The 22,495-nt window shown below is 40.3% G+C and overlaps 1 protein-coding gene across 3 annotated transcripts in view; it reads left to right on the top strand.

Annotated features, from left to right (window-relative positions):
* The window catches only part of RYR3 (ryanodine receptor 3), a gene marked incomplete at its 5' end in the record, with an annotated part of 535,717 nt that overhangs the window by 195,526 nt on the left and 317,696 nt on the right, over positions 1-22,495 (top strand). For all 3 annotated transcript variants that reach the window (XM_079768748.1, XM_079768746.1, XM_079768747.1), the window contains one exon: positions 5,540-5,647. In XM_079768748.1, coding sequence (XP_079624874.1) covers positions 5,540-5,647 — 108 coding nt within the window. The remainder of the gene's footprint in view (positions 1-5,539; positions 5,648-22,495) is intronic.

Below are 22,495 nucleotides of genomic sequence, written 5' to 3'. Positions count from 1 at the left end.
TTTTGTGGAGAATATGTGTCATTTTCTCAAACTCCTCCTCTCCTCCTAGATGACCCTACCTTGGTGGCATCTGCAGGGATACCCATTCATAGTCAGAGCAACTTCTCTACCCTCCCGTTATCATTCTGTTGGCCCAAATGAGAGATTCCAGTGGACAATTTGCCAAGAGTAATTACTGTCCCTGTGGTCTTTTGGACACTTGGTGTGGCTTGTTCTCATTGAATCCTATCTTTTTGTACTCTGCACCATCCAATAGAAACACTGGTCTTCTTCCACTTATTTCTCATCATCTCCCACATCCAATTAATCACCAAGTCTTATAACACCTAACTTCTCAAGATATTTCAAATTCATTCTCTTATTTTCATCTCCACTGCAGTTGATTTAATGCATCCCATTGTCACCTCCTAACTACTTTATTGCAACAATTTCCTAATTTGTTTCTCTGCCTTCATCTAGCCCCCTTCACACTGAACCTGCAATGATCTTTCAAAGATGAAAATTTGGTTACATCACTTCCTGCATAACTTCCTTTAATTGTGTTCCATTGTTCTGAAGATAAAGTCCAAACCTCTTGACAAGGGGACTCAAGACTCTTCTCAATCTTACACCTACTTTTCTTCAGCCTCACTTCTCATCTTCCTTTGCTTACTTCCCCATCCCTCTCCTCCTCCCACTTTTCCTTCCTGTACTCCAGGCACATTCGACTCGGTGTGCTTCTTTATATGCATTCTTACTCACCTGTGGACATTTTGAATCATACTTTGTCCATTTGCTTCCCCAACATTCCACTAGACCACCAGCCTTAAAGGGCAGAGGTTTTGCCTATCCTTACACAAAATAAGAACTTCAAACATATCTATAATAATAAAAGCATAATATGCTAATTAGACCAGACATCCTTTTAGACAACCTTCCAGATGAAGCAGGGGCTGTGAGGGAAGCCTGGGTCCCAGGTGCCTGCCAGTGGCCAGAGGGAAGCCCGGGTCCTGGGTACTGGAGGGAAGCTGGTGCCGAAGGCCGGGGGAAGGAAGGCCTACTCTTGCACAAATTTTGTGCATGGGGCCCCTAGTCTATATATATAAAAGCTTAAGCAACTGTTATGACCGGACAACCTGGATGACCAGCCGGTAGCTATGATGTGCACTGACGACCAGGGGGCAGATGCTTAATTCAGGAGCTGCCCCCTGGTGGTAAGTGTGCTCCCACAGCCAACCTCCTGTGGCCAGCCAACCTCCTGCAGCCCCTCCCCCCAGCCAGCCAGCCCTGATTGGCCCTGATCAGGACTGGACAAGATGGCCCCAATCTGCCCCCATCACCAGCCAGACCGAGGAACCCCACCCATGCATGAATTTGTGCACCGGGCTCTAGTTGGTTATATAAATGAACATTTAAGTGAGTTATGGATGTTTTGATTTTACTTCTCTGTGTGGGATAAAATCTGACATTTATGAGTACTTATTATGCACCAGATTCTGTTTTAATCTCCTTAAATATAAAAATGTAGTTCATCCTTATAAGTAAGTACTATTACATCTTTATTTTACACATAAGGAAACTAATGTACAGAGAGACTAAGTTACCTGCCTAACATCATTCAGCTAATAAGTATTTGAACAGAGACAGGACCTCAGGTAGTACTATACTAGAGTGTTCACTCTTAACCAATATGCCCTTTATTGCTTTTAATTCAAATTTATTGATGCACTTACAGGGCATATTATTTAGGCATGTTTGGGTGAGAGCCAGATTGATTAACAGAGAAGTAGAAGGAGTCCCATGATAATGAAAAAAGAAGGATCTCTTGAACAATAAGCAGGAGACTTGAGAAGGAACTCAGCTGGGCAGGTGGGTGCTCCGTGCAATTCATCTGCAACCACAGCCACATATTGGATAGTCTTCTGGAACACAGAGAGTCAGTTCAAAAACACTTGAATTGAGTACTTACTGGTCTATGTATTGGGGATACCAAAAGTAGAATAAGACATACATTTTTCAAGATACCCACAATCTAGTGAAACAGACTACAGTGCATAAAGAATTGTATAAGCCAAAACGTACTCTAGTTAACAGTGTAATAGAGGAATGTCAATCCCCCTTCTTATAATTAATTCACCTATTCATTTCCCTGAAGGCTTGTCTGAATACAGTACTGAATGCTTATTGTGGGATGCTAGGTAGAAAAATGTAAATGAATCTAGTAAGAGGACTATCAGATTCCCACCATTTGGATCTAGTAAGTCCAGAAAAATACTTTTATTGCAATGAGGAAGATGTTACATAAATTTATGGGACATGAACAGTCCATAGGTAGGCCTTCTTTTTCACTATTTTTATATAGTGGGGCTAAATCAATACCTAGTTCCTGGCTTACCCAGGGCCCTGGCTTTTCAAGGTTTTCTGTAGGACATTTGGAAACATAGAGCTTCTGTAGTCTAAGGACAGGACTGGGGAGAGTGATGAGGAGCTATTTCAGAACAGATGTCAACAGAGCTCTTCTCTCCGTGCTAAGAATCATCAAATACATGCCCCATGCCTGCCAGACAGTGACTGAGGCACAGACTCCAGAGCACAGAGACAATGAGCTGGCCTCCTGGGGGACTCTCACACTGAAAACAAATTAGCTTTGCTGGACCAGTGGCTTTTGCTCATTCTTGGGCAATGTGTAGAAGGAAGCTCAAGTTGGTATGGAGTTCAATTAAGGATGGCAGCTAGAGTAGCAGGTCAGATGGCTCTGTGCTCTGTACTCCATTCATGTCATGAAGAAGTTGCTAAGTGGCATTTTGTTTTTCTCCAGATATTCCTGTTGCCCTGTTCCTTCCTTTGCGACTGCCCACGTGCATGCCATTGGAGTGATGTGACCTTATCCCCGAGCATAGAGTCCAGGCAGGGAGCACACCCTAGAGGTAGAAAAACTAACCTGTAAGGAAACTGTGTAAACCAGTGGCAGATGGAGTGCTCCCAAATAAAATGCTTCCTCCCCATGCTCACTGTGACCTGGTTTAATGTACCCTTTCATTGCCAGTAATTAAATAATGACCACCATGGGCCTTTTAATATCTAGAAGGAAAAGAAAAATATGATTGGAGCATGCCTAGTGTCCATGTTGTCAGTGGTCCTCCATCAGGATGGGTGAGGGCAGTGTTGGGGGAGAGCTCCTCTCTTCTGTCCAAGCAAATAGGCACAGGGAGGAAAGAAAGCTGATTTAGAATAGCACAATCTCATGTGAAGGCAGAATCTCGAGCACAGGGAACTGTGAAAAGTTTTTATCTTAAAGAGAAAGGACTGAACGGGGTTCTTGTAAAAGTGAGCATGAATGTTGAGATCATTCAATTAGTCAAAGAGCATCCTGTAAAGTACTAGCCATAACTGCAAACATTCCTGACTAGGAAATCTCCAAATCACATGCTCCAGTGAAGTGGAGGAGGAAGAGGAGACACTCAAACAGGGCTTTTTCGGCTTCCTATTCTGGTTATATGAAATACAGTAGACTAAGAAGTGGTGGAAAAGACCTCTGTAAAATCATCTGAGATGGCATCATATTTTGGGAGAGTTGGATGATATGTTTATGGCATAAGGTCTTTAGAGAAATGCCTTATCCTATTACTGTATGCTTCTTATAATGATGCTGTATGTGCTCTAAAAACACTTCCTGGGTGTGAAGCTCTGCCCTGCATCACCTGCTGTCTGCTTGCTCGCGCCCCATACAAATGAGTTAATTACCTATAGCAAGAACAGACTTTGAAAACAAAGCAGGAAATGCAAGGAATTGTTGCCTGCTGGTGTTACAATTTCTCCTAGGTTACAACACTTTCATAAAGAGAACTGGGCAGTTTCCTGTAATACCAGAATTCTAGGAGGAATGGATTTTTAGAATTTCTCACTGTTGAGGCCCTGAGCAGAAAAGTTATTGAAATAGAAAAGTACTTAAAATGTATCTCACTCATGGACCAATAGCCTTTGGGATAGAATTACCCATTCTTGGCTTGGGGGCGGTGGGGCGGGTCTTAACACTTTAATAAAGAGGATTAGTAGGCAGGACCAGCAAGTAAGGCATTGAGGTTGGGGAGGGGGATAAAGAATGTACAAACACTTGGAAATTAAAGAGGTACTTACAGATTGCCAATTCTATGATCTGTATTTTAAAAATGAAAATGTTGATGTCAGAGAGGTTCTCTGTGCTGGTTTTAACTTTTGAAATTGGAGCTCCATGGACACAGCTCTACCTGTCTCGGAGTGTTAGACATAGCTGCTGGTGACTTCTGGTCCTCGTTCCTCATTCCTGATATTCTCATGGTGTCAGAGTTCTGCCAATATCACATAGGAAACAAAGGCTTGGTATGCAAGCTGATTGTAAACCATATTCCCAGAGAAATTGTGGGAAACTGGATTGTAAACTCCTGAAGAGCAATGATTTGTTTCGTGTGTCCTAAAGTATGACAGTTCTCTTTGCCTGTGGTCATGTGTGTTAGCAAGTCCCTTCTTTCTCAATCCCAGCCACTGTCTTTTATATAAATGTCATTCATACTTAAAGATGTGCTGATTGAAAGTATTCTAGTTGTGAAAAATATCTTAATATTATCATAGAGCTTCTATAGTCTATGTAGGCAGACACAGCATAGAGTTAAGTGTCAGGACTTGGGAGACAGACTGCCTGTATTTGAATCCACCTCAGCCAAATATAAGCCTTACCTTGGACAGATGATCTAACGTCTCTGCGCTTTAGTTTCCTGGGCAGGAAACGGGAATATCAATCATCTCTCCCTTATAGGGAAGTTGTGAGGTTTAAGTGAGGTAGTATATGCAGAGCACTTAGTGTCTGACAGAGAAAGTACTCAATGAGCATTAGATATTACTAGTCAGGATACAAAGAAAGCTTTCTTTAACTGTTGTTGATAATGTTCCAGAACATATAAGAATATCATAACATTACCTGAGCATATAACAAATTAGAGTGACTGTTATAGAGGTCATCAATTCTTATAATTCTGGACATTTCTTTGTCCAAAAGTATATTTATATAGCTCTTAATTCCCTTTATTGGTTCTTTTTACACTATGGTATCAAGGTGTTGGTTTTTTTAAGTAAATGAATTTCCTAATCTGGTTATCATTATCTAGAGCCACATTCTAGTCTGTCCATCAACATCTTAACAAATTTTGGTGATGAGATCCCAGTGGCTTTCTTCCTTTGGTCCCTCCAAGAAATCAGTGTAGCTCAGCCTATCCTTCCTGTCCCTTCTTCACTGAGGTTATATGTGTGTTCTCCCCCCTTGTATGCCTCCAGTCCTCAGTTAAATTGATCCTGACATCTTGGTCACTGTTCCCTTGCCTCTTGAGGATTTTATTTTTCTCACTCTTTAGAATCCAGCATGAAACCCATCTTAACATGAACAAAAGAAAGCCACCTTTTATCTTCCTACTCATCCATTCATCCAACTGTCACTTTGATTCATAGGCTTTTGTCCTTGACGTGTTATTACATGACTGATCCCTAACTGATATGAGTAGGTCTCCTCATTCTGGTTTTATTTCCACAGTGTGTTCCTCCAGATCTCTGTGTCTGCAATTTTGTGCTGGAGCAGTCCCTCTCGGTGAGAGCCCTGCAGGAAATGCTTGCCAACACAGGTGAAAATGGTGGCGAAGGGGTGAGTACCTGAATTATGTCCTAGGTGGGGATTGGGATGCACCATAGCCCAAAATGCATATATCATTTTGTTCCTTGAGCTTTGAACTGAAAAACCTTAGGGTCCTTGAGATGATTCATATGGAGACAGTAAATCTTTCTCCCTGAGTTTAATTCCTCTTATTTAGCAATCCTAATCTTCCTTCCTTTTGATTAACCAACTTCCACCAAAAAATAGAAGAGACCACCATTGATGCTGCCTGAGCAGGGCATCAGATATTGAACCTACTCTCCTTCCGTATTCCATAACCCACCAGGAAATGTGAGAGGCTCAGAGGGCCTTGAGAGGGAGGGTGCCTATTAAACAGGTTCTTTTTTCTTGGAGAGTTATGACTGCCCCAGTAGAGCACACCAGGTTACAGCAGTTTGGAAAAGATTTCCTTGGAATTCAGAATCTTTGACACATGCCCAGATCTCCACAGTTTCACTCGTGATGACCAAACACAGAGCTGTCTTGAGGTTCTCTTACTTGGGTCAGTAAAATGATCCCTAAGTATTAAACTTAGGAACGATTTGTCATATCTCCTGTGTCAGAAGGTCCTTGGCCAGAGACTTCAGAATAATTTTTTACCCTTTCTTTCCTTAATGACCCACATCTATCTATATACATTTATCATCAATTATTTTAATTTTATGGCCTAAATATTTCAAAAGCAAACACCTCTTTCTACCTCCCTTATATACTGTATTATTTCTTCTTTTGTTCTTTTATACTGCTTTTGTTCCTTCTATACTTACCCCTCACCACCACCACCACTTTTTCCCATTCAGCTGTTCATAGTGTTCTTTCTAAAATGCAGATATAATCATTATACTTCCCTGTTTTATTTTTTAAAATATATCTTATTAATTTCAGAGAGGAAAGGAGGGGGAGAGAGAGAGACAGAAACATCAATGATGAGAGAGAATCATTGATTGGCTGCCTCCTGCATGCCCCCCACTGGGGATCAAGCCTGCAATACCAGTATGTGCCCTGACCAGGAATGGAATGGTGATCTCCTGGTTCATAGGTCGACACTCAACCACTAAGCCATGCTGGCTGGGCTACCTCCCTATTTTAAAACCCTTTGTCATTCATTATCTTGAGAAAAATTCCAAGTTCCTTAAGTAGACAAAAAGGCCTTCAGGATTTGGTGCCCCATCTCTCACCATATCCCCCCAGGCACTTGGTGTTCCAACCACATTGAATTCCTTTCACTTCCTGAAGTATGACAGTTCTCTTTGCCTGTGGTCATGTGTGTCAGCAAGTCCCTTCATTTAGAACAGCTTCTTACTCCTCTTCCTGTAGGTCATCTCTACTTCTCCTTAAAGGAGCCAATTTAGGTATTATATCTACTAAGAAGACTTTGCTGACCCTGCAATTCTAGGATGGGTGCCTTGCTTGAGCAAAAGTCAGTAAATAGTTATTATCATTCTCTACCATAATTGCAAGTCTAATTTTTTTGCATCCTGTACTGGAGAGTAAGTGCACATAGGTAAGAACTATTTGCTATACCTAGCACGGATTATTTTTACTTGATTCCTGCATAATAAAGAAGTATCTCATTTATGGTATAAGAGACAATTACTGGCTCAAGAGAAACAATATTTACATTTAGGCTATCTTCCAGCTCCTAATATGATCTCACGCAAGTGTTCTAATCTCTTGAGACCAGTGTGTTCTCATCTATAAAATTAGAATATTTAATTAGTTTTATAGGGTCCTTAACACTAATGTTTGTAATTCTTCACTGTTTTGGTTTAGAATAAAATGCTTTCATCAGCCACCAGAAAATAGCTTTGTTTTCTTTCTTAGAGCATGAACACAGGTGAATTTTTTTTGTGTGCTTTTGATGTTCACTGATGTCTATGTTCACTTCCTCCTTGCATTGACTTCAGTATCCCATGCTTTCCTCCATAGGCACATACTCTCAAACATTTCCAGTTTAGTGGAAAAAAATTTATTTTTCATTGTGAACTGTTTTTCCAAGGCTAATAACTTATCATTTACAGATTTTTTTGATGAGGGCAGCCTGGTTGATTTGGAATATCATCACTTTCACTGCCAACCAAGATCAGCTAGACCTGCCTACTTATGGCCCTAGGATAGAAAGTGGGAAGATAGAAGCTATATTAACTGGAGAATTGCCTCTTGGGCATTCTGTTTTGTTCAAAAACTGCATTTCAAAGGACTTTGTTTTCTTTATCATTTAGTGTGAATGATTCAGGAAGTCCTGTAGATGACAAAGTAAATTCAAGTGTTCTGATTATAATCCTTGTTCTTATTTGTTGCCAAGAACTTAAATAATAGCCTTAATTAATTTGTCTTTAAAAAAAATAAATAATAATTTATTTTCCAAATAGAAGGCAAAGACCAACTTAATAAGATTGAATACTTAGTTTTGGAACATATGAATGAGACCTCCCTTAATTACTAGCCATGTTATAGCAGACGTTTACTCAATATAGCTATATATTTCAGGGCCTATCTTTAATATATACTATGCAAAAACCAATACATTAAATCTTATTGGGGGGTTTATTCTCTTTGAAGACTCAAGTCCAAAATAAACAATTCATGACATTTTTATTATTAAATATTCATTGGATAATGTGTCTTATTGCCTTTTTGTGCTATTTTACCAAAAATAAATAAAAAGAGATCTAACAGTTATTTTACATCTTGACACATTGTATTATTATTAACCAGAGATCTTAGAGCTAGCAGAAAGGAAAAGAGAGCTGGAGGAAGGTGGGACAGAATACTCCTTTTAAATTATTAAGATTTTATTATTTATTGGCGGCTCCACTAATTAGTTACCTAAACAGCAGCTTCAGTGACTCCAAACCTCTTGGAACTCTCTCACAATTCCATCCAGGCTCTCTATCTTTATTATGAGAAATGATATTTATATATAACCTCTTGAGTATGATTGTTTTCCTTTTCTGAAGTGATTGCTGTGCACATTTACTATTAGAAATTAATTTGATTTTAGATGATAATATTCAGCAGGGAAGAAAAAGAAAAAGAGGAAAAATAAAGAAGGAAATGAGTTAACATGACAGACCATAATGATTCTCTGAGGAGCCTAGGGGTGTTTAAATGGGATGACACCTCCTTTGTATGCCAGTCCCTTCTGTTTGGAAATAGGTACCTACTGCATTTAAATAGATATTATGTTCACTAATGATCATGGCTGCCACCAAAGGGGATGCTTTGATGAGTGTGGGTTTTTCCTTGCAGCCATAAATTGGTCCTTGCATGGTATGTCTGTTCACTGCTGTGCAGCAGCTGAACAATTTAAAAATGACTTCAGTTGTTTACTTATTCACGTGATGAGTGTACAGAAGTCCTTTTGCAGAGATTTACAATTCTGCAGGAACTCTTGCTAACAAAGAAAACGAAGATGTCCAGCTCCACATCTAACAACAAGAGTTTATTATGTCCTTAGCTGCAGCCAACAGCACAGGGGACACAGCTTTATGTTGAAAAGGAGAATAAATGATGAGGAGGAACTGGGGGCAGAGAACGTTGGGTGCGCTTCAGAATCCACCCTAGTTAAACTCATCCTTGGGTCTCTTTACCTCTGATTAAATTTTATCTGCTTTTATTCTGGGGGAAATTGCCAACAAATAGATATTTGGCACTGTGGACAATTAAATGTCTGGAGTTTTTAAAAATATATTTTTATTGATTTCAGAGAGAAAGGGAGAGGAAGAGAGATAGAAATATCAGTGATGAGAGAGAATCGTTGATCTGCTGCCTCCTGCATACCCTCCAAAAGGGATCAAGCTCACAATCCGAGCATGTGTCCTGACTGGGAATTGAACCATGACCTCCTGGTTCATAGGTCGATGCTCAACCACTGAGCCACACCGGCTGGGCTAAATGTCTGGAGTTTGAAATACAATCCCTGCTTGCAAACATTAAAGTATTTTCACATTTGTGATTGATGGGCCGGACAGTATGTGCAATACCCAGTCACCTTCGCAGGACATGGGGCCAGGGGAGATGTCACCATCTTCCTCTGAGTCCTTATTCCCATCATCCTAAAGAAACGACCTTGAATATAGAGCATGCAGCATTTGTAGTGAGCAAAGGTCATTCTTCAGAGTTAGGCAGATGTGTTTCCAGTCCAGGTGATCTTTTGGGCAAATTATCTCTCCTTTCTGTACCTTGTTTCCATGTCTTTAAAATGCAACCTACCTTTTAGGATTGAGTAAGAATTAACTAAGTGCCTGGGGGGGTGGAAATGAATATTGGTTCCTCTTTTTCTTTCTGGTCCACGTCCACCTGTTACAGACCATTCAGACATATGCATATTCAAAGGAAGGAGAGTTCCATGCTACGTGACCAGGTGCATGTTACATCTAACGCTATGTAACTACAAATGGGTTTTGACATGAATGCTTCTGAGAAAGAAAGGCCTTGATTAACAAAATTACCAGCTGCACTCCTTCTGATAAGGGCTCTGGTTGTCTCTAAAAGTTGACTTAATCACTGGAAGACTTTTACCATTAAACAAAAAAGGATATGAAATATGCCTATAAAATAATTATAATTAATGTTATGGCTGCCACATTTATGTTATACTTTATACAACACATAAGACCACATAACATCATGAACACATAAGGTCATGCTTGACTTGAAATGCTCAAATATCTAGACTGTTAATACACCTTGATTGGGAAATGTGACCTGGGAAGATGGTATTTCTGCGGGTACCTTTCTCACAGATATGCTCATTGACAGGTGGTTCTTTAATTCCCCAAATTATTTATTTATTTATTTATTTATTTATTTATTTATTTATTTATTTATTTATTAGAGGCCAGATGCACGAATTTGTGCACCAGTGGGGTCCCTTGGCCTGGCCTGCAGGATTGGGCCAAAACTGGCTCTCTGACATCCCCCGAGGGGTCCTGGATTGCAAGAGGGCACAGACCAGGCCAAGGGACCCTACCAGTGCACAATTGGGGCCAGGGAGGGATGCGGGAGGTTTGCCAGCTGGGTAGGGTTCCAGCCCATCTCGCTCAGTCCTAATTGGCCAGACCCCAGCAGCAAGCTAGCCTATCAGTCAGAGCATCTGCCCCTAGTGGTCAGTGCACATCATAGCAAGCAGTTGAGCGGCCTTAGCATATCATTAGCATACTAGAGGCCCGGTGCACAAATTCGTGCACCAGTGGGGTTCCTCAGCCTGGCCTGTGGGATCGGGCCAAAACCAGCTCTTTGACATCCCCCGAGGGGTCCCAGATTGCATGATCGGGGCCAGGGAGGGACGTGGGAGGTTGACCAGCTGGGGAGGGACCACTGGAGGGCTCCAGGGTGTGTCCAGCCCATCTTGCTCAATCCCAATCGTCTGGACCCCAGCAGCAAGCTAACCCACCAGTAGGAGCATTTGCCCCCTGGTGGTCAGTGCATGTCATGGTGAGCAGTTGAGCGGTATTAGCATATCATTAGCATATTACACTTTGATTGGTTGAACAGACGACCAGACACTTAGCACATTAGGCTTTTATTATATAGGATTACACTTTGATTGGCTGAACAGCCGACCGGACAACCAGACACTTAGCATATTAGGCTTTTATTATATAGGATTTTTTGCTTTTTCTACGCTGATATTTATGCATCAAATGAAACTGCTTTTGCTGTTTGTGTCTTTGTGGTTTTTTTTCTTTTTAATTATTGTTTAAAGTATTACATATGTCTCCTTTTTCCCTGATTGACCGCCCCCCCCCGCCACTCCCACTCCCCAGGACAAGCTCCCACTGCCCCAGTGTCTGTGTCCATTGGTTATGCTAATATGCATGCATACAAGTTCTTTGGTTGATCTTTAAGCACCCCTCACCTGCCTTCTCTCTGAGGTTGGACGGTCTGTTCAGTGTTACCTTGTCTCCGGATCTATTTTTGTTAATCAGTTTATGTTGTTCATTATATCCACGTATGAATTAGATCAAATGGTAGTTATCTTTCTCTGTCTGGCTTATTTCCCTTAGCATAATGTTCTCCAGTTCCATCCATGCTGTTGCAAATGGTAAAATTTCCTTCTTTTTTATAGCAGCATAGTATTCCATTGTGTAGATGTACCACAGTTTTTTAATCCACTCATCAGCTGATAGGCATTTAGGCTGTTTCCAAATCTTAGCTGTTGTAAATTGTGCTGCTATGAACATAGGGTTCATATATCCTTTTGACTGGTGTTTCTGGATTCTTGGGATATATTCCTAGAAGTGGGATCACTGGGTCAAATGGGAGCTGCATTTTTAACTTTTTGAGGAAACTCCATACTGTTTTCCACAGTGGCTGCACCAGTCGCATTCCCAGCAGTGCACAAGGGTTCCTTTTTCTCTGCATCCTCGCCAGCACTTGTTTGTTGATTTGTTGATGATAGCCATTCAGACTGGTGTGAAATGGTACCTCATTGTTGTTTTGATTTGCATCTCTCCAATGATTAGTGACTTTGAGCATGTTTTCACATGTGTCTTGGCCTTCTGTATGTTCTCTTTTGAAAAGTGTCTATTTAGGTCCTTTGCCCATTTTTTGATTAGATCATTTATCTTCCTTTTGTTAAGTTGTATGAGTTCCCTGTAAATTTTGAAGATTAAACCGTTATCTGAGATAGCATTGGCAAATATGTTCTCTGATGCAGTGGGCTTTCTTGTTTTGTTGATGGTTTCTCTTGCTGTGCAGAAGCTTTTTATTTTGAAGTAGTCCCATTTGTTTATTTTCTCCTTAGTTTCCATTGCTCTAGGAGCTGTATCAGTAAAGATATTGCTATGACATATGTCTGATATTTTGCTGCCTATGGAGTCTTCTAAGATTTTTATGGTTTCCTGACTTACATTTAAGTCCTTTAACAATTTTGAGTTTATTTTTGTGTATGGTGTAAGTTGGTGATCTAGTTTCATTTTTTTGCATGTATCTGACCAAATTTCCCAGCACCATTTTTTGAAGAGACTATTTTGACTCCATGCTCTTGTCTCCTTTGTCAAATATTAATTGAGCGTAATGGCTTGGGTCAATTTCTGGGTTCTCTGTTCTGTTCCATTGGTCTATATGTCTGTTCTTGTGCCAGTACCAGGCAGTTTTGAGAACTGTGGCTTTGTAATATAGCTTGATATCTGGTATTGTGATCTCTCCAACTTTGTTCTTCTTTCTCAGGATTGCTGTGGCTATTCAGGGTCTTTTTTTATTCCAGATGAATTTTTGGAGAGCTTGTTCTAGGTCTCTAAAATATGCCCTTGGTATTTTAATGGGGAGTGCATTGAATCTATAAATTGCTTTCGGTAGTTTGGACATTTTAATGATGTTGATTCTACCAATCTATGAACACAGTATGTTCTTCCACTTGTTTATGTCTTCCTCTACCTCCTTTTTCAATGTCCTGTAGTTTTTCCAGTACAGGTCTTTTACCTCCTTGGGTAAGTTTATTCCTAGGTATCTTAATTTTTTTTGGTGCAATGGTAAATGGGATTGTTTTTTTAGTTTCTCTTTCTGTGAGTTCATTATTGGTGTATAAAAAAGTCATATATTTCTGGGTGTTAATTTTGTATCCTGCTACATTGCCAAATTCATTTATTAAGTCTAGTTGTTTTTTTATGGAGTCTTTGGGGTTTTATAGGTACAATATCATGTCATCTGTGAATAGTGACAGTTTAACTACTTCTTTCCAATTTGGATGCTTTTTATTTCTTCTTCTTGTCTGATTGCTATGGCTAGCACTTCCAGTACTATGTCGAACAGGAGTGGTGAAAGTGGGCATCCCTGTCTTGTTCCTGTTCTTAGGAAAATGGTTTTAGTTTTTGCCCATTGAGTATGATGTTGGTTGTAGGCTTATCATATAAGGCTTTTATTATGTTGAGGTATGATCCCTTTATTCCCACTTTGCCGAGAGTTTTTATCAAGAAAGGGTGTTGGATTTTGTTAGATGCTTTTTCTGCATCGATTGATATGATTATGTGACTTTTGTCTCTCAACTTGTTTATATGATGTATCACATTTATTGATTTGCAGATATTGTACCAGCCTTGCATCCCTGGAATATATCCCACTTGGTCATGGTGTATGATCTCTCTTAATGTAATGCTGGATCCAATTTGCTAGAATTTTGTTGAGGATTTTAGCATCTATGTTCATCAAGGATATTGGCCTGTAGTTCTCTTTCTTTGTGGTGTCTTTATCTGGTTTTGGTATTAGGGTGATGCTGGCTTCATAGAAAGAGCTTGGAAGTGTTCTTCCTCTTGAATATTTTGGAATAGTCTGAGGAGGATAGCTTTTAGTTCTTCTTTGAATGTTTGGTAGAACTCCCCTGTAAAGCCATCCAGACCAGGGTTTTTGTTTGCTGGAAGATTTTTTTATTACTGCTTCAATTTCTTCGGTAGTTATCAGGCTATTTCATTTTTTTTTTATTCTTTCTGATTGAGTTTTGGGAGCTGGTATTTTTCTAAGAATATGTCCATTTCATATAGGTTGTCCAATTTGTTGGAATAGAGTTGTTCATAGAATTTTTTTGTAATCCTTTGTATTTCTGTGGGGTTAGTTGTTACTTCACCTCTTTCATTTCTGATTTTATTAATTTGGCTCCTCTCTCTTTGCTTCTTCACTGAATTATTTATGTGAAAGTCCCATTAATCCTAAAAAGAAGCTTTAGGCTCCTTTTATTTGCCCCTATCTTTAGAGTGGGAATACTACACACAGCACAGTTGCTAGAGAAATGTACACGAATGGTATGGCACATTTGTCATGCCCAAGGACGAGGTTCTTATGCCTTCCGAGAAGCTAGGAGGTTGTCTCCTGTCATCATGTGACCTTGTAAACAATCAGTGTGGCATAACCTTCCATTGTGCTCTATTCATGTAAAGGTCCTTAAAGAGCAGGTCATGAGATACTTTATAGCCAAGTTCAGGACATTCACCCATCTTATCATCATAGATAATTTAGTCACAAAAATGTGATAACATCATTAAAAAATAATGTGCTAAAGATGCATCTACCCTGACATTGTTATGTAATAAACAAATCAAAATAGATGCTGATGAGAGTAATTTGAATCCTTGTCTAAAGTTTGAACTCCAGCTGTGCCCACATTTAGAGATCTTGTAGTCATCCAGAACAAAGAAGGCCAATAAGATCCCTACCTCTATTTCTGGGGCCCTGAGCTCCCACTGTCACTTCTATATTATAGAAGAGAGGGGATATCCCCATCATCCAGATTTAGCCTCTTAATGTGAGGTTTTTGCTTTCCCTTCATAATTGTCAGAAAAGGGGCAAAATGAGAATTTATTTTGGCATGTGTGGGGGGAGAGAGCAAGACTGATGGAGGAACTATGTACATAATTCTAAATAAACCTCATCCCCATTGACATTTTTTTAAAGAGTACATTTTTTGAAAGAGGGAAATCATTGAATGAGTCAAATCTAACAGTAGGCATCAATTATACCTTCAGAATAGGATATAAAATTTCCTTTGCAGAAAAAGTACAGTCACTTCTGCAAGTTGCATGATGTAAATCCCATGAGCTTCTTTGTGGCCAAGAAGCTCATGTTAAACTGCTACTCTGCCCATACACCAGGGTAACCAGGATGCACCAACATAGCCCCCTGAGGTGTTCAAGTCTGAACTTCTTTTGCACTAGTTGGTAAAAAGCCACTGTGTCAAGTATCTCCTTGGTGCCCCCAATGAGGACTTCCCCACCCCAGGGCCAGCATCCAGCAGGTTGTTTGTTCAATCTGGGGTTACTACCCCAGCCAACTGCCCCGTCTGTGAGAGCTGTATACCACGGTATTAAATTCTCAACTTGTTTGACTTTCCCTTGTTTTTCTTTTGAAAGGGAGAAAAAAAATAGCATTCTGATTTTGGATGCTTCTATTGGTTTTTTATTTATTTATTTATTTATTTATTTATTTATTTATTTATTTATTTATTTATTTTCTGATCATCCAAAAAGAATACTTTGTATTTACAATATAACCACCAAATCTACCTGGTGTAATTGCTCTTTCATGTAAAAGCTTGGGGGGGGTCATGTTGAAAACTACTCTTTAAAATTTGCCCTGGGCTTGAGTTCACCTTACAGATTTGCTCATGGGAGGCAGCCTGTTCTGGTGACAAAGCTTGGGGTCAAGCTTGGGTTTAGTCCTCACACCTCCACCACCTGGAAGTTTTGACTGTGGGCAAAGCTATTCCCTGCTCTGGGCTTTGGTTTCGCCCTCTCTAAATTACTACATCGCTTAGATGCAGAAGTACATCCTCCTGTCTGTGAAGGTGGCAGTGTACCAAGTTAAAATGGAAAAGTGTCACTGCCCCTCCCCCCCTGGACTGACCATGACTATAAGCTATCACATTAGCTGTGGAAAAGCTAGCCTGTTTGTATTAGCCATTATTCCTGAGACCCTGGCTCCCATCATTTTAGGTAAAATGAATCAATGTGTCCATTTTCTTTCTGCCTTGGTGTGGACAAAGAGGATAGACAGCAACCCTGAAGAACTAAGTGATGGCGATATAATTTTAAATTTTGTTTGAGACATGAATCTCCTGCAAATTGTCTTGTGGAAGAATATGGGATGCATTCTGTAGCACTGACAGAATTTCTCTCTTCAAAGAGCCAGACATTATTTTCAAAAATTAAATAGTAATGAGAGGCCTCCAAACTAAAGCTTTTAATATGTTTTTTCATAGACCAAATTGCCATTAAACATATGTCCCTTCTCTTGCCCCCTCTTCCCCTCCTTACAGTTCTTTCTCGTGTTACGCTATGATTTTAGGATTTTATGTTGATACAATGGATTTTAATGTTTCTCTGAGAAGCTGATACTTATGAAAATGAATGCAAGTAACTCATTTTATTGTTGAACTGACCTTTTGATAACATGATATCTAATTAATATCTAATATGCCATCTGAAAGACCTACTTTGTGGTAAGAAAGCCCCTTTTTGATATAAGAAAATTCTAATAGATTATTTACAGTATTTCTAAGAAAAAAAATCCCAAATAACTTGATGTAGGTACTGACCATTTCCTTAGGGGGGATTTTCTTGCATAATGTAATTATGAAAAAGTGCTACAGATAAATTTAGACTACAGCATATTGCTTGCTTGCTCGTTTCTTGATGACATCAGCAATGAACCGGGAAAAGGAAGTAAAGACAAATTTTTGCATCTAAGGCTACTGTTAGCTTCTAGCTAAAATAAAACCCTCACCAGGCAGGAAATCCACCCTCTTTATTCTCATTGTTAGTTTGTTTTTCTATGTAGTAAGATTCCTCAAATTACTTAAAAGCTTTCAGCAAGACCTGCACCCACTAACATATCCATTGACTGTTTTGTTTTTGATTTGCTAGCTCAGTGACCTCTCGGAATGGGTATGTTATTCACTCCTTTAATATACATGTACTTTGCATGGACAACTGGCTTCAGCTGTATTTGTAATGAGCTGGGCCTATCACTTGTGAGTGTTCAGGGAAATTTTCATTCTTTGTGCCTCTGCCATATAAGAAAACACCACACACTTCAATCTTGTGGAATTAGAGGTGGCTGCACACTTAGAAATCTGTTGCCAAGAAGCTCATGTTAAACTGCTACTCTGTAATTAGGAGAAAGGCTTGCCTGTGGATTCATGCTTCTTTTCCTTCAAGACACTGGAAATTGTTTTAAATCTCTCTTTTCCTTCTGAATGTGGTCTAGATGGCCCATGGCCATAGGTTCGGACTTGGGAAGATAAGTGTGCAGCCTTGCCTTAATCCAAGCTGCTTGGTGCTTCAGACCTTTCCCAGGGCTATTATGCAACTCCAGCTCTGCTCCTCCGTGAGACTGGAATTCATAATAAAAATGGAAAAAGCTAGTTCCATATTCTCCCTTTCTCACACGACATCCCCAAAGTGAGCCAGCAAAAGAATTAAATGTTAATTCCAACAGTTGAGAATAACCATTAAGTTTAACTAGCTTTTTACATTTCTTCATATCCTGAGGAGAAGCATTTTCAAGTGAAAGAACCCACAGAATTAATTTTTAAAGCTCCAGACTCTATCAAATACCCCATCCCCCTTTCTGAATACAGTGCTTCAGTTTTAGAAGGAATTGCCTTCTCACTGGTGCAATTTTTTTCATTCTGAAGTCAGTGCTTCATATTCAAAATCAATATGCCTGTGTGATCCTGGTGTTGTTTGGCAAATGTGATAGCATAGAGCTTTGCTAATGTTCCCTGAGCTCTGTAGTTCTTCCCATTCATACTGTGGACTTTGGAATGCTCTGTTAAGTGTAGTCACCTCATGATGACTAGTCAACCTAGAAAGCTTGAGCTTCTTCCCATCGCTGAACTAAAGGTGGTTTCTTGTTTTTGTTTATGTGTATGTGTGTTGTGTTTTACATTTTAATTGCAAAAAAAAAAGTGTAAAGACTTTTTTTTATTGATTTCAGAGAGGAAGGGAGAGAGAGAGAGAGAGAGAGAGAGAGAGAGAGAGAGAGAGAGAGAGAGAGAGAGATATCAATGATGAGAGAGAATCATTGATTGGCTGCCTCCTGCATGCCTTCCACTGGGGACTGAGCCGGAAACCCCGGCATGTGCCCTGACCAGAAATCAAACCCTGACCTCCTGGTTCCTAGGTCAACCTGAGCCACGCAGGTGGGACATAAAGGTTTCTCAGAGTAGTGAGAAGGAATTGGGGTTTCTAAGCTTCCTCTAGCATATAGAAAACATATATGTTTCTATTACATTTTGCATAATGTAATTATGCAACATTAGGATTTTATGTTGATACAATGGATTTTAATGTTTCTCTGAGAAGCTGATACTTATGAAAATGAATGCAAGTAACTCATTTTATTGTTGAACTGACCTTTTGATAACATGATATCTAATTAATATCTAATATGCCATCTGAAAGACCTACTTTGTGGTAAGAAAGCCCCTTTTTAATATAAGAAAATTCTAATAGATTATTTACATTAAATATTATTTACATTAAAAATTCTAATAGATTATTCTAATTTGATATTAGAAAATTCTAATAGATTATTTAACTAAGTAGGTAAATAGTTCTATTCTTGTGGGAGGAAAGTTTTGATGAGAGATTGTGCTGAAAGTTTTAAGAAAAATAACGTTATTGGAGGGCAGGGGCAGTGATGGTTTGTAAAAAATGGATCTCAGCTGCATTGTTAGGAATGTGCTTTAATCCTAAATTGTAAGATATTTGAATTTGGGGAAAATATTTTGTTTTAAGAGACCAGCTTATCTTTTACAAATAAAGCCCACCTGGAATTCAAGAAATTCTAGGAGCATAGAAACCTTTCAGTTTATTTATTATACTTTTCCTTTGATTGTATGATTTACTTTTAATAGCTACCAGCATTTAAAGTACGTATTTGTAAGGAACATTGTATGAACTAGAAAAAACTCCAACTACTTTCCGTCTCATGGATGTTTAAGAAAGCACCTCTGTGGGTATTCTGGTAAAGAAAAATTAAGTTGGTGCCAAAGAAACCCTGATCTCAACTGGCATTTTAATCCTCACTGGAATAGGAACTCCGTGGCCAGCACCCCAGCCCTGGACTCAACTGTCTGGTTTTAGAGTGGAAGAGCATGAAATGACCAGGTGGCATCAACGGAAAAAGAGTGAGACTAAGAACAAGAATATGTGGGGAGTGGGGGGGGGGGGGGAGCGTGGGGTGAAAAGGCCTCCACTCCACAGAGGGCTAGAGCGCCACCTGAGAGGAGGAGAAGGAAGCTGAAGGCAGAATGCCTCTGTTTTCACCTGGCGTCTCCTGCGGCTGATTTCAATTACATTTGACATTCCATATAACAGCGGTTTCCAACTTTTTCATCTCAGGGCACACATAAACTAATTACTACAATTCTGTGACACACCAAAAAATATATGATATTTTTTGCCAATTTGACCAAAAAAACACACACAAAAACAGGTATAATTTTGATTCATTCACACTGGATGGCTGTTGTTGTATTGGCTGCTATCTTTTTTTATTTGACAATCTAAGGGAAAACAGGTTAATGCCCTGAGTAAATAGTCAGCTATTGCATGCTTTAAAAATTCTTGTGGCACACCAATTGAAAACCGCTGCTATATATTAGTTTCAAGTGCACAGCAGTGGTTAGATATTTATATAACTTATAAGATGACACCCCCCCCCCCCCCATAAGTTTAGTGCCCTCCTCTGACTCTGAGGCTGGTCCTGAGGTGGAGGGGGTGCGGGGGGGCTGAGCCCTATTTCCCAGTCCTGAGATGTTGCTCTTGTGGAGGGAAGACAGTGCTGGCCTGGCGGGAGCTGGGCATTCTGGCCTGGACACTGCCACTCTCTGGGCCTGGTTCTGCCCATCTGCAAAATGTGGGCTCTGGGCTGCATTGGAAGCTCCTCAACAGCTTTGGCCACTGTCCTTGAAGGATTCAAAAGTCAGCAGGGGAAAATGAGGACAATAAAGACGATGCAGGATTTGTTTCATTTAGCCAACTTTATAAGTGGGAAGGTCTACCTTTTTATTTTCTGTGATTATGTCTTTTTAGTAGTATAATGGTCACAAAGCGGGGTTTGTGGAGGTTTGGGGAAATTATAGTGATGGTTTAGGTCAGTGGTCGGCAAACTCATTAGTCAACAGAGCCAAATATCAACAGTACAACAATTGAACTTGATTTTGAGAGCCGAAAACCGACTTCTGCGTATGGGCCACAAAGTTTTAATCACACTGTACGTGCGCGCCCGCACGTGGTATTTTGTGGAAGAGCCACACTCAAGGGGCCAAAGAGCCACATGTGGCTTGCGAGCCGCAGTTTGCCGACCACTGGTTTAGGTAACAGTTTTCTTTCTTTCATTTAATGCCCTTTTGGCACCTATGCTGATGATCAGTTTTGCTCCTGTTGTTGAAATTGCACAGGTTCTTGAACTTGTTACAGTGAGTACCAAGTTCTTAGTTGTTTACCCAAACACTACCTTAGCTCATTACCTGCCTTTTCCTATGGCTTAAAAGCTGTTGCTTTACAAAATATCTGTAATACTAGTTGGTGCCCTAGTTGCAGTTATTCACATCTTTCTGGGCGATGGAAGGGAGAGGTGCTCTGAGATGATGGGCACCAGTTGTGCCTCCTGTTTTTGTTTTGGAGAGAAAAGTGGAACCAGCACGTCAATAAGAATCACCTGCTGCCATCTCATAAATGATGTGCAGCTGGGTTCCCCGCCCCCATATCTCTGCTGCTTTTGTGGTGGAGGGCTCTGGGCAGGAGAGCAGGGATGTTGTTCTAAAGGGGTTGAGCTGTTACAAAGGCAATGCAGCCCATACCACGCAGGTTTCTGCTGAAGAACAGTCTTTAGGAATTTGCTTGAGAAGGTGCTTTCTCTCCTGACTCCCTGAGCATGGAGGGGGTGGGGATAATGAGGAGGACCCATGGCACAGCACTCCTGAAAATACCCATTTTTGTGTCTTTGGCGAGATATTACAAAGGTAAGTTGAATGCACTACTTTTTAAAAAACTGTATGTATATCTTTCAAATAATTGTTGATGACTTGGTATTCAACATTTTTAGGATTGCTACTGGGGTCCAAGGAATCTCCAGAGTTTATCTTATCAGTCCTACAGGTAACTGTGTCCTAAGCACTGAGGCACCTTCAGTCAGTCAAGCAGAGAGAGCTCTGGGCTGATTCTCTAAAACTTAATGCAGCACTTTGCACTTGTAGTTGGGGGCACAGAGACAAGGAGAGAGAACCGGCTACTTTGCCCCCAAGTCTGTAGAACTGTCTCCCCCTGGTTCAACACTGGCAGCTGTGCCCTGTGTCCTGCCCTCATGGGGGTCTTCTCACGCCAGCTTGGTAAAGAACTGTTTGTAAACTCTGATCCAATTTTAGGGTTTACACAAATTTGGGGAATAATGACCTGATGTAATATAACATCTCAAATTCATATTCTTTCTCTCAGCCTTTAAATGGGTTCAAAACATGTTTCTATACCTATTTAATCTAGAGATTCCAATAGTGGAGGAAAAGGAGGGTGAATTTTAAACAAAATGCTAGCATTTTAGAACCTCTGCTCTGCCCAGGGTTGTCAATTCTATGGGGGTATTGACTCCCTGTTCTATCCCAGAAGCCCACCCAGGTCACCAGGAGTATGAGTAACTGCTGTTTCCAAGTTCATTGTTCCTTCAGGGCTGCCGCTTTGATGTGCAGTGCAACAGGCTTATACACATCCATGCATTATTAGCAACACTGATTTCAGTCAAAGTCAGTGGGTGAGCAATAGGACTACAGAATTGCTGGGCTCTCTCAAGAATGCAGTCTCATTACCCTGTGTATATGGAATTCTAGTTCCTTATCTCATTACCTGCCTTTTCCTATGGCACGGATCCCTTTTAAGCTTTTTACTAATGAGACTGCATTCTTGAGAGAGCCCAGGAATTCTGTAGTCCTATTGCTCACCCACTGACTTTGACTGAAATCAGTGTTGCTAATAATGCATGGATGTGTATAAGCCTGATGTGTGTCCCCTAGATGAGCTACCTAGCCCCGTGGTCGGCAAACTGCGGCTCGCGAGCCACATGCGGCTCTTTGGCCCCTTGAGTGTGGCTCTTCCCCAAAAAACCACGGCCTGGGCCTGGGCGAGTCTATTTTGAAGAAGTGGTGTTAGAAGAAGTTTAAGTTTAAAAAATTTGGCTCTCAAAAGAAATTTCAGTCGTTGTACTGATGATATTTGGCTCTGTTGACTAATGAGTTTGCCGACCACTGACCTAAACCATGATTGCTTCACCTGACACTCTTTACTTCGTTTGCAATCTTGGATTAGATTTTATTAGATTGAGCTGTTTCCCAAGGCAACCAGGAGT

This window comes from Cnephaeus nilssonii (genome assembly GCF_951640355.1).
Source record: "Cnephaeus nilssonii genome assembly, chromosome: 4".
Lineage (NCBI taxonomy): Eukaryota > Metazoa > Chordata > Mammalia > Chiroptera > Vespertilionidae > Cnephaeus > Cnephaeus nilssonii.
This window is presented reverse-complemented; position numbering and strand designations above follow the sequence as displayed.